This window comes from Phoca vitulina, unplaced genomic scaffold (genome assembly GCF_004348235.1).
Source record: "Phoca vitulina isolate PV1807 unplaced genomic scaffold, GSC_HSeal_1.0 scaffold5, whole genome shotgun sequence".
NCBI classification, from domain to species: domain Eukaryota; kingdom Metazoa; phylum Chordata; class Mammalia; order Carnivora; family Phocidae; genus Phoca; species Phoca vitulina.
The window spans coordinates 60,725,889-60,738,332 of NW_022589708.1; the positions used below are offsets into that span (position 1 = coordinate 60,725,889).

Genomic DNA, 12,444 nt, shown 5'->3' on the forward strand with positions numbered 1-12,444 from the left:
TGCCCCTCCTCCCAGCTCTGCTTTGTTTTTTAAGATGTAACAAGATTCTTGGCCATTTTGCTACATGTGGCTGCCCTGGAAGGGAGCAGTTCATCTCTTTTCAGATTCAGAACAGTGGCAGCCACGGGCATCCTCCGAATCACTGCTCTTTCAGTTTACTATTTCATTAAGTCCCTGTTGAGCATTTATCACCTGCCTGCCACTGTAGCAGGCTGTAGGACTATAGCGGTGAGGAGGATGACAACAGACACCCCCCCCCCCCCCCACCGCTGTGTATAGAGGCAAAAACAATATTTAAATCTACATCGTTCCTCTAGCGATCCCATCCATATTCCTCCTAGTGGGTGATATTGATGACCGTTCTCATATTGTTGAATTGCTCAGACTGACAGTTCAAGGCTGGTACTCCTGTTTCTTTTGCCTGTGAGGGACTCTGGCTGAGAAGCAGATGGCACTGCTGATGCTAATATCCAGGAACCCATCCAGCCTCTCTGATCTGGTGCATTCCTAGTGCTGCCCTATGGGTTACTCTTCACCATTGCACTGGGAATGTGTTCTTTTTTTTTTTTTTCTCTTCTATTTCCTGTTCTTTTTCCTTTTATGTATTTATACGACCTTTTCCAAGCACCTTCTTTGGGCTAAGTACGATATATATTTGAAGTAAAAGTATTTATAGGTATTTTTAAAAATCAAAGGTAAAAATATTCAAAAATAAAATTTTTTTTTGAAGTTCTCAAGGGATTTATGGACTTGCTAACCAGCATTGACAGGCAATGTGACTGTCCTGACATTGGCAAGATGCAAAGTGATTCTGGAGCTTCATTCTGCCCAGGAGTCTGGTAGGCTTGCCAGGGGAGTTATGCTAATACGAGAGAGCCGATCTGCAGGTAACAGCGCTGAGGGCTGAGAGGGAGGTTAGTCTGGGAATCCTAAAACCCACAGCTATGCAAAGACAGGAAGCTGTGCTTAAACATTAGCCACAAAGTTTAACCAAGAAAACAAACAAAGCAAAGCTAGAATGCTAGGAAACTAATTGCAGACCCAGAGTAGTGCTTAATAGTAATGAAACCACACAGAATTAAGACTTTACGGGGGCTTCTTTCTCTTGAGGCCCTTACTACTGATTGACAAAGACAGTCATTCCATGTATTTTGTGTGTGTTCATAATTTCTCACCTGCCGTATGTGTCCATTTAACTTCATTTTGTAGATTTTAAAAAACAATGAACAGACTGCCACTTGATTGTGATGTTTAAAATTCTAAATTGTGAAGGCTTATATGACCTTTGGTTTGAGAGAAGGGACCCAGCTGGTTAAAATACTGTCTGGTGTTGGCTGTAATAAGCATGCCTCTGTAGCACGTGACTGCAAATGACCAGAATGGCTGTTATTGTTTTTCAGGCAGGAATGCCATTAAAAGCTCCAGGTTTTGAAATATAAACCAGCCATGGCTATTCTTCAGCCACAGATTGCTAGGTTGCTACGGCTGTGAGAAAGAAAATCCAGGTGTCTGTGATTCAGTACAGTTGTTTAGGTCTGATGTAGTGGGTGGTTATGCTTGGCATCGAGCTGCCTGGTGGGGTGGTCGAGAAGCTGGACAGCGCCCAGCTTGAGCTCCTCTGTCTCAAACCCCTGGTTGCCTTAATTCACTCCACACAGCAGTCTGTCTAGCTGTGGAGAAACCCTCCATACAGAGATGCACGGTGTTTTGTAGACGATTGGGTTTAGTTTATTCACTATATGTGATCTGAATGCATATAATGAGGATCGGGTAGTCTGTTTTTATTATAAATAATCATAGGAAAATGGCTTTAAAAAAATCTTTTAGGTATGTTTTCCAAGAATTTCTGCAACATTATTTGCATTAGAGGAATTTTTCCCCCTTTACACAAGTCGCTGTAAAAACTACAAAAAGTTATTGACTGCCATCCCATTGCTTCAAGTTTTTCTGTTCATCTGCCGATCGCTAGGGGCTGCCTTCTGTTTGTATTGAGGTTGCAATGTGTGATCTATTAGAAAAGTATTCCCTGAAAATTCAGGGTCTTGAAAACACAGTCAGCATCACTACTCTCCCCCACCCCACCCCCTGCCCCCCCAAGTTACTTCAGCGGTGGCAAAAATAACAATTGTCCCCTGGGAAATGAAGCTCATTGCTATGGTAACTAATGAAGGTTGCATCATTCTAGGGCACATTTTTAAAAGCCTGAATTTCAACATGGGTAGACGCCTCGTCTTATTTTATTCAGTAGCTTAGCAACCTGTGGTATACTGTTTGTCACCACCCCCAATCTTCCCTCTTCTCTCAGAAAAGTGACCTATATAGATAGTTTTTTATTATGGGCACGTTTTCACTGTGAATTTGGTTCAGTTCTTAGGTATGTTTATAATGACCTTATTTTCTGGACCCAAAATGAGGACACGTGCTGTGTCTGAGAAGTGAAGGCTGTTTGTTCTACATCCTTGGCGGCCCACACCTAAGTCATTGCGGATCTTCTGCGTGCTGCACCCCTTAACTGTTGGTGTTATTCTGGGGTTCGTCTTTGGTCTTCTTTGTTCTTCTTACTTACCAGTGGCTTAGCTACTGCTTATGTGTTGGTAACTTTGCAAATCTTGATCTTCAGCTCAGGTCTCGAGACGCCCATGGACTCCCAAGTAGGCAGGCAGTTCACTTCTCGACAGTCCTAACTGGAGCATCCCCACACGCAGCAAGTTCAAGATCAAGTCAGCATTGCCTTCTACAAAAGTCACTTCCTGGTGAATGGGACTACCATTCATGCAGCTCCCCACACCCAGTCAGCCCCCGAGTCCGGATGCTTCCACCTCCTAAGTGCTCTAACGTCTGCCTTCTTCTCTTGTCCCGAGCCGCATCCTTTTTTGCCTGGTTTACCGGCTAACCAAACTGGTCGCTTCAGGGTAAGCAGGCTTCTTCCAGGCTTCCCCAAACAAACAAAAAAATTGTGATTTTGTGACTGGCTGGTTGGCCTTCAGTGGCTCCCTGTTGTCCTCAGAGTAAAACCGAGCCTCGGCAGCATGGCCTACAGAGCCCTGTGTGGCCTCCCGCCTGCTCCTCTGTCCAGCTGGTGTCTCCTTACTCCCATCTTGCCCCTTCCTGCCCCCACGCCTCCTTGTGCTCCAGGAGCACACTCCCACCCCCGGCCCCCTTCCTCGGGTAGATGCTGCCCCCTCCTGCATTTCAGACACCGTCATCTCTGGCACGCTTTCCCTAACATCTAACCCAGGCTGCATTTCAGAGTTAGATGCCCCCCATGTTTCTTGAACAGCATGGGCTTCTCCTACCCAAGCTCTTACGTGGCTGGGTTGTAATGCCTTGCCACCTGCCGCATGCAGTGGGTGGTGCGTTTTGGAGAACAGAGGTGGCACTTGTTTGTGTTTGTGCTTCCAGTGCATTTCCCATACTAGTGCCTAGTAGGTGTTTAGTGAATGTTTATGAGTGGATCAGTGATCAACAGGTCAGTGATTGAATGTACGTAAACGCGCTTGTGAGGCAATGGGGCAGAACCCCGAACTTTGAGATTTGAATGGTCTTGGAAAATCCAAGTTGTTCCAGTCCCTGCAGTTCATTGCCTCCATCTATATTAAGTGGATTCTCAAAGACTGCTAGAATTTAGAACAAAGGGTATATTTTTCCTGGATACGATGGGGGTGGGAGTGGGCCTGGTCTGGTGCTTGGCCGTATGTGTGTGGGTGTGTGTCCGTCCGTGTGTCTATGTGTCACACACACACAGTTCAGCAACTCTGGGTTACTAAACTCTGTTGCCAGCTTGTGTGTATTTAGCACAGTTCAAAACAAGAAAGTCAGGTGCAGACTAAAATTTGGGGATCTCATGAAGGGAGCATTTGACTCCCTTGCTGGATTGAAAGTTTGATCACATTGGCTACTGGGGGGGCTCCTGGGGAGGGCTGCCTGGGAGGAGGTCACACCTATGCTGGTTAAGGTTGTAGTGGAGGCAGGCAGTGGATTCCATTCTTTGGAGGGAGTTGGAGTGGGATGGGAGGCAGGATCGGAATGCCCTTCCAGTTCTCATTTCTTTAGGGTACTGGTAGACCCTGGAGCTATAGAATGAAGAATTTACAGTTCCCTCCCCATCAACCCCCAGCACAGTGTGCAGATTTCTTGGTTTCAGATCAGCTTCTTTGCTGCTATTCTGCACAAGGTCTCTGCAGATGTGATCAGAGAATTTCCTGGCAGTGGACAGGTTGGGGGTGGGTGGCTGTGGGGAGGAACTTTTGACTGATCCTCTTGATCTGTTGGAAATGATGAGTACCACTTTTTGGACCTGGCATGGAGCTTGGCCCTGGGCAGACGCCGAGTATGAGAAAATGTGATTCCTTCTCTGATGGTATTTAGAGCTCAAGTCAAGGAGCCAACTTGTGCTGATCATGGTGGAGTGTTGATAAATACTACAGTTCATCCAGCATCTTGTTTTCACCTTAAAAATGAAAAGAAAAAGAAAAACTCTTTTAGGTTTAAGGAATAATATTTAAGGCCAATATTTAAAAGTAATGTTTACCTGTTGAAATGTGGTGAATTGTGTCCAATATAGAATAAGATGATGCTGTTTTCAAAATAGCCCAGCTGCTAAACTGACTGAGGCCCCCCGGGGATATCTTGTCATATTATTTTTGAGACGAGAATTGCTTCTTTATCCCAACTGTCCCAGTGTCTGTTTCTGCCTTTGGTGAGAGCTTGGGGGAGAGGGTTAGGAGGGGAGAAAAAGACAGGACCTGGTAAGGTGGACGGTGCAAGGTGTGTGGCTCTGTCGGGTTCCTGTGAGCCCAGGGCTTTGTGTGGGGTGAATGCAATTTCTCTGCTTTTCAGGAGGGGCATGCATTTTTCTCCAATACACTGACCTCTACTGGCTTAACCATGACTCTTAATCACAGCTGGTTTTTTTGAATTTTTTTCCAAGGAAAAAAGTTTTTCACTTACTATTAAAAACGTTTTGTGTTGCTTTAAAAATATAATTTGCAAAAAAATTAATACTTACAGGCTTTGTATAGTGGAATTTACATTCATCTAGGAAATTCCTAGCTATGCAAATTTTACTTTTGACCTCTAGGATGTAGTGCCCTTTTTTTTTTTTTTTTTAACTGTTAATACACCTCTAAAGATAAGGGAACAAATATTTTAATAATAATTTTATTTTTCATTGTAAAATTATCAATTGCTCTTAATACATGTTGGTATAAGGAAGGCATTATGTTTAGTGAAGAGAGTACAGAATTTAAAATAACTGCAGGTTATCGATCTGTTCGGGCAAATTGTTTAAATTCTCTGGGCCTTCTCACCTGTAAAGGATGATTTCTGTTTCATAGAGCTAGTGTAAGGAATATATGTATACGCAGAGTGTTTTGGGGGCTGTTGTTTCTGTAAAAAGGCTTGTCACTATTATTAAAGTTAAAACTAATACTAACCTGCCACCCTTTTGACCCATACAGCTATTTAAAAAAAATCTTAAAACAGACGTGTATTAGCTGTATTGTTACGTGCCTTTTTTACTGGAATTTTTAGAATCACTGTTACCTAAATGTTTATATGTACATACGTACATAGATACGTATCTATATACCCTTATAATTTATGCATCTGCAAGACCAGGAGCATCGATTGCACTAACGTCATGGTAGTGTTACAGTCTGGGTGCGCCTGGCTTAGGTGCTCCCTTCAGCTCTAATCCTCACAGAAGAAGCTGGTCCACATCTATAGTTATTTTAAACTCAGTACGTTGGAAATGCAACTTGCTCTGTTCTCCTGCCTTCCTGTCCCTCCCGTAGTGGGAAGAGTTTTGCATAGTGTGGTGGTTGAGAGGAGCAGCCTTGGAGGCTAGACACGGTGTGGGTTCAGATGGTGGTTCTGTGTCACCGGGGGGCTCTCTGTGCTTCAGAGCCCACATTGGTGACATGAGATTAATAATTGTTGGGATTGTCGGGAGGCCACGTTTGGAATTTTGTGGGCAAAACAGTCCCCTGAAAAGCCCGACTTCGTTTTTGTTTGAGTATAGTAGTATCCATAGCGAATGACCTCTGCCAAGTGTCCTGTCTAGCTTGCGGTCTGTTGTCTTCTATTTATTGGCCTTTGTGCTCTGCCCCTCCCTCTCAGGTCACTGTAACATCTGCTAAGGAAGAAGAGGAGAATGAATCTAGCATAGACAACCAGCAGTCTCTGCCGCCTTGGACTAACGTATTTTCATTCATCCAGCACATATTTACCATGTATTTGCCATGTGCCATACACTCTGGCAGCCTCTGGCTAGAAGAAAAGAATGTCCTTTGTCATCATGCTGTTTTCTTATTTTTATTTTTCAGATAATAAACACATTTACCAGTGGGTAAATCAAATAACAGATTGTGGCCAGTGCAATGAAGGAAGTAAATGGAGTAATAGATAATGCCATCCCCCCCCGAGCCTGCGACCCTTTCCCATGTGGATTACATACCTTTCCGACATTGCCTTACGTGGATTCCAAATACCTCATAGCCCTTATCGTTCACAGTTGTAATGATGTTCACTTGTGTGTCCACGTGGAGCTCCTGCACGATGTCTGGCACATGGCAGATACTCAGTACATGTAAAAGGAATAGATAAAGGAACAGGACATCTTTGTAAGTTGAGGAGAAAATCCCTTACATCAAGGATTCAAATGTTCGGTACGTTGGCAAAGCCAGAAAGGCTTTGGATCTTGAACTGTCCCAAGCTATGGTAGATTCATATGTTTTTTTAAAAAAATAGTGATAATAATGACAATAATAATAATTGTTGGCAATTACTGAATGCTTGCCGTATGTCAAGTACCTTACATTTAAGGGCACCCAGGGGGCTCAGTCGGGGTTGAGCGTCTGACTCTTGATTTTGACTTAGGTCATGACCTCAGGGTCATGAGATCGAGCCCCATGTCGGGCTCCACACTCATCGGGGAGTCTGCTTGAGATTCTCTCCCTCTCTCCCTCTGCCCCCCCCCCCACGTGCACGATCTCTCGTTCTCTCTCTAAAATAATAAATAAATCTTTGAAAAAAAAAAGAACCTTACGTTTAATCTTCACAACAACTTTCTGCCATAGGTTCTAATTATAATTCTCCTTTTTCACTAACTAGGAACTCTTGGCTAACTCAAAGACACCTCTGATTTAAATGTTCAAAATTGAGCTCATGATTCTCACCCCACGTCCTGCCCTTTTCCATTGTTCCTCATCTCTGAATGACCGCACTATCATGTAGTTGGACAAACCCCAAACCTAAAGAAAGATGTTCCTTTCCTTCATCTTCTCTATCCATTGACATGTATTCGGATCCTGGTAACAAAATCCATCTAACAGTGATTTTGGGTAAAAATAAAGGAAATCATCTCACAAACAAGTCTACAGTTATTCTAAAGAGTTGGTGGAACAGGGGCATTATTGAGGCCAGGCCCTTTCTTCCTTCAACCCTGTGGACCTCAGCATGTCCACTTCTGTCCTCAAGCTTGTCTCATGATCGAAGGTGGTTGCCTCAACTCCAGGCAGAGTCTGTATTGCTTGTTCTTCTTAAATGTTTATTGTGGTGAAATTCACATAACATATAGCAAACCACTTTAAAATGTACAATTCAGTGGCATTTAGTGCATGCACAGTGCGGTGTACCCACCAGCTATCTTTAGTTTCAAAACTTCGTCATCACCCCAGAAGAACACACCATTACCCACTGAGTAATTACTCCCCTTGTGCCCCCACCCTCATCCCCTGACAACTTCTAATCTTTCTGTCCCTATGGATTTGTCTATTTTGGACATTTCATTTAAAAAAATTAAACAATATGTGACCTTTTTTGTCTGGCTGCTTTTTTTTTTTTTTTTTTAAAGATTTTTTATTTATTTATTTGACAGAGAGAGACACAGCGAGAGAGGGAACAGAAGCAGGGGGAGTGGGAGAGGGAGAAGCAGGCTTCCCGCTGAGCAGGGAGCCGGATGCAGGGCTCGATCCCAGGACCCTGGGATCATGACCTGAGCCGAAGGTAGACACTTAACGACTGAGCCACCCAGGCGCCCCTGTCTGGCTGCTTTTACTGAGTGTAGTTTTTGAGGTTCATACAAGTTTAAGATGTATCAATACTTCACTCCTTTTCATGGCTGATAATATTATATTATATATACAATTTGTTTTTCCATTCATCTGCTGATAGACATTTGGGTTCTTTGTACCTATTGGCCATTGTGAATTGTGCTGTTATTTTTTTCTTTTTAAAAAAATTAATTAATTTTTTAAATTCCAGTGTAGTTAACATACAGTGTTATATTAGTTTCAGGTGCCCAGTGTAGTGATTCAACAATTCTGTACATTACTCAGTGCTCATCATGATTAAGTGTACTCTTAATCCCCTTTACCTATTTCACCCATCCCCCACCCACCTCCCCTCTGGCAACTACCAGTTTGTTCTCTATCTTTAAGAGTCTGTTACTTCTTGAATTCCACATATGAGTGAAATCGTATTTGTCTCTCTGACTGACTTACTTCACCTAGCATTATCCTCTCAATCCATCCATGTTGTTGCATATGGCAAGAATTGTGCTGTTATGAAATACATGAACACATATCTGTTTGCATACCTGTTTTCAATTCTTTTGAGCACATACCTAGGAGTAGAATTAGTGGATCATATGGTTTACTGTTTTTTTGAGGAACTGCCAAACTATTTTCAACAATGGCTGCATCATTTTACATTCCTACCAGCAATGTACGAGGGTTCCTATTTCACTACAGCCTCTAGAACACTTACTTCCATAAAAAAATTATTATAGCCTTCATAGTGAGTGGGAAATGGTATCTTACTATGGTTTTGATTTGCATTTCCTATTGACCAGTGATGTTGAACATCTTTTCATGTGTTTGTTGGCCACTTGTTAATCTTTGGGAAAATGTCTAAAATTACTAAAGTCCTTTGTCCATCCTTTAATTGGGTTGTTTGTCATTTTGTTGTTGTTGAGTTGCAAGAGTTTCTTACATAGAATGGGCACCAAATCTCCATCATCTATATGATTTGCAAACATCTTCTCCCATTCTGTAGATTGTCCTCCCATTCTCTTGATGATGTCCCTTGTTGCACAAAAGTTTTGAATTTTTAAGAGGTCTAATTTATTTATTTTTTTGTGCTCAGGCTGTGGTGTCTAATTCAAGAATCCATTGTTGAAGGCAGGGTCATGAAGATTTGCCTCTGTGTTCTCCTTTAATAGTTTTAGTTTTAGCTGCAATATTTAGGTCATTGATCTATCCTTAGTTTTTGTATGTGAAATTGAGGTCCAACTTCATTTCTCTGAGTGTGTTTATCTAGTTGTCCTAGCACCATTTATTGAAGAGACTATTCTTTTCCCGTTTTAAGTATCCTGGCACCCTAGTCAAAAATGTATGGTCCATAGATGTTTGCGCCTATCCCTGGACTCTCTCCTTCACTCTGTTGATCCCAATCTAACCTTCTGCTAATAATACTATGCTGTTTTGATTACTGAAGTTTTGTAGTAAGTTCTGAAATAAGGAAGTGGGAGGCCTCCAACTTTGTTTTTCTTTCCAATATTGTTGTGGCTATTTGGGGCTTTTTGCAATTCCATGTACATTTGAAGATTGATGTTTCCATGTCTGCAATAAAAGTTGGAATTTTGATAGGAATTGCATTCAGTCTGTAGATTGCTTTGGGGAGTATTGTCATATTAATATCCAGTCTTCCAATTGATGAACATGGGATGCCTTCCCATTTATCTTCCCATTGTATCTTCTTTGATTTCTTTCAGCAGTGTTTGTAGTTGTCACTGTGCAAGGCCTTCACTTCCTTGGTTAAATATATTCCTGGGGGTTTTATTCTTTTGGATGCTGTTATAAGTGGAATTGTTCTCTTAATTTTCTTTTCACAATTCTTGTTGCTGGTATATAGAAACACAACTGATTTTTGTGTATTGATCTTGTACCATGCAATTTTGCTTAATTTGTTTATTAGCTCTCGTAGTGCTTTTGTGGATTCATTGGGATTTTCTGTATGTAAATCAAGGTTGTGTAAAGCAAGGTTGTTGATTGGAGATCTTTCTTCTGTTTTAATATAGGCATTTATTACCCATTACCCTCCGAGTACTGCTTTCACTGCCCCTCATTGGTTTTATTATGTCTGTTTTCATTTTCATTCATTTCAGAATATCTTCTGATTTTCCTAGCAATTCTTCTTTGATCCATTGGTTGTTTAAGGTTATGTTGTTTAATTTCCACATACTTGTGATTTTTAGATGCTGCAAGTGCCTAACTAGACTTTAGAGTTCTGAAATAGTGATTCTGACAGTTCTTGCCAGCTCAGTAGCTGTTTTGGTGTAGGGACTGATTCCTGGAGCTTCCTACTGTGCCATTTTCTGTGATGTCACCTGTATTTATTTTTGTTGAGGTAACAGTGTCAATATTAAAATGTCGTACTAGGATATTAAAAAAAAATTGTTTAAGTGAAGCTGCTATGTATATAAATGGTGTATGTATGGAATTACTTTTTACAAATTATTTGCCATTACATCTGTCCCTCTCATAAATTAGGATAGTTGAACAAGAAGATGAAATTTTTGCATGTATATGTAGTTTCATCACTGTATATCACTACATTTTATCTTGCGGCTGTGCGGAGAAAATGGCATTTCTTTATTGTGTCTGTAGTTAGTCTAGTTTTTCTCTTTCTACTCCATACAGGAGAAGACCCATTGATCAGCTAGGGGAAAAATCCAATACAATTTAAAACTTAGTCTAGTACAATGACTTAAATAGTGTGAGATAAAGATACTCAGTCTTTGTCTGCTTTTTACCCTGGATGATTTAAGTGTTTGGGGTGAGGGATGTGGCCTATATCATCTCCCACCAGTGGGGAACTGCTTATTTCCCTTGGTTTGATTTCTGCTACCTCCTTTGGCCTCTGGAGGAATGTTCCATTACCTTCTCGATGTGTTTGCCTTGCTGGCCTGTGCAGATGATGTCATGGCTAGTGTAACTCATGGTGGGGCCTTTCTGGTTGGTGAGAACCTAGTGGTGCTCCCTGACTGCTTCATTTTCTCTCTGGCTCCTTCTCTCTGAGCTCCTCTGGGTCTCTTCCATGTCTGTATCTGGGCCTACTGGCCCGGAACTTCATCCACAGCCTTTGCTGCAGGATTTCCAGGTTCCACCTGGGCCCATTGGTCAGCCTTCTAGCTCAGGAATCTGAGTCTCAGAGTTTACATTACCTGACCATGACTGGAAAAACCCTCTCTCAAGGCAATGGCCTGGCCTGTGAGACTATGGATTTACTGTGTAACCCTTCTGTGTATGTAAGATGCTTCATTTTATCTCTTCACACTTCCTTTACTAGTAAAACCTAAAACTCCCTGGACAGATGAATGCTTCCAGCAGACTAAGGCAAAGGTCACAAACTTGGACACGCAAAACAACAACAAAAGTAGTGATTTTCAAACACTTTCACTGTTGCATGTGTGTATGTAGACATATGTGAGGATAATACTTCAAGAGTAATGTAATTCTAAGTATACACAAGCCTTAAATTTAAGGAATATACAATCTATGAAGAGGCATAAGTGGTGTGCATATATATATTTATATATAAGTAAATATTTATGGTTGAGATCTATATGTATATAAAATATATATAGTTAAGATGTATATAGTTAAAGTCAAGAGGTTTGGTTTCTGTCTGTCAACATTTTCCCATGACTAAAAACGCTGTGATTGTTAACACACATATTTTTTCCTTTTGCAGGACCGTTCGTGTATGGCTAAAGAGAGACAGCGGACAATATTGGCCAAGCATATATCAAGTGATGCCTTGTAAGTATCTGGATCTCGGTCTTTAAAAATCAGACATGGACCCCACCTCCCCTTCCTTTCCAGATTGCCTTCTCTGTATTTTCTTCTTGAGTAGGGATGTCTGAGGGTTGGGATTATCATTATAATGGAAAGTACCATATTCAATCATTTTAGCTCTCAGTATGTAAAATAAGAAAATTGTTCTGACATTGACTATATATTCATAGTTTCTGAATAAGATTAATGGAAGAAGGACTACAGCACACAGGCTCTCTGATTACAGCTGTCCCCCTCTTTTCCAACTTTCTGTTTAACTTTTCCGTGGAGTACTTCCTTCAACATTTAAAATTTTGCCCGGTGATTACATTTGTGAAGTAAGTTTGTTCTTGCGTTATTGTTATGTTAGTCATTCAAATACAAGACAGTCAGCTTGATGATTTAGTTCTCACAAGGATTTGCTTAAGATTGAAACATTCTAATTGGAGGTTAATCTTATTTTCTCAAGCTCTTATATGAGAAATATGTCCTTGGGCTGATAGCTAATCTTTGAAATATATTTAAAAAAAATATATATGACTGATTCTTAGATTGGTGTGCTGGCAGAAGTTCTCCTCCAGGGAGAGAAGAGCTGGCTCCTCAA

At 41.3% G+C, this 12,444-nt stretch overlaps 1 protein-coding gene across 1 annotated transcript in view; it reads left to right on the top strand.

Annotated features, from left to right (window-relative positions):
* WDFY2 (WD repeat and FYVE domain containing 2) overlaps nucleotides 1-12,444 on the top strand; it is a 170,391-nt gene that overhangs the window by 60,616 nt on the left and 97,331 nt on the right. Inside the window, exon 2 of the mRNA XM_032403088.1 lies at nucleotides 11,758-11,825. Coding sequence (XP_032258979.1) covers nucleotides 11,758-11,825 — 68 coding nt within the window. The remainder of the gene's footprint in view (nucleotides 1-11,757; nucleotides 11,826-12,444) is intronic.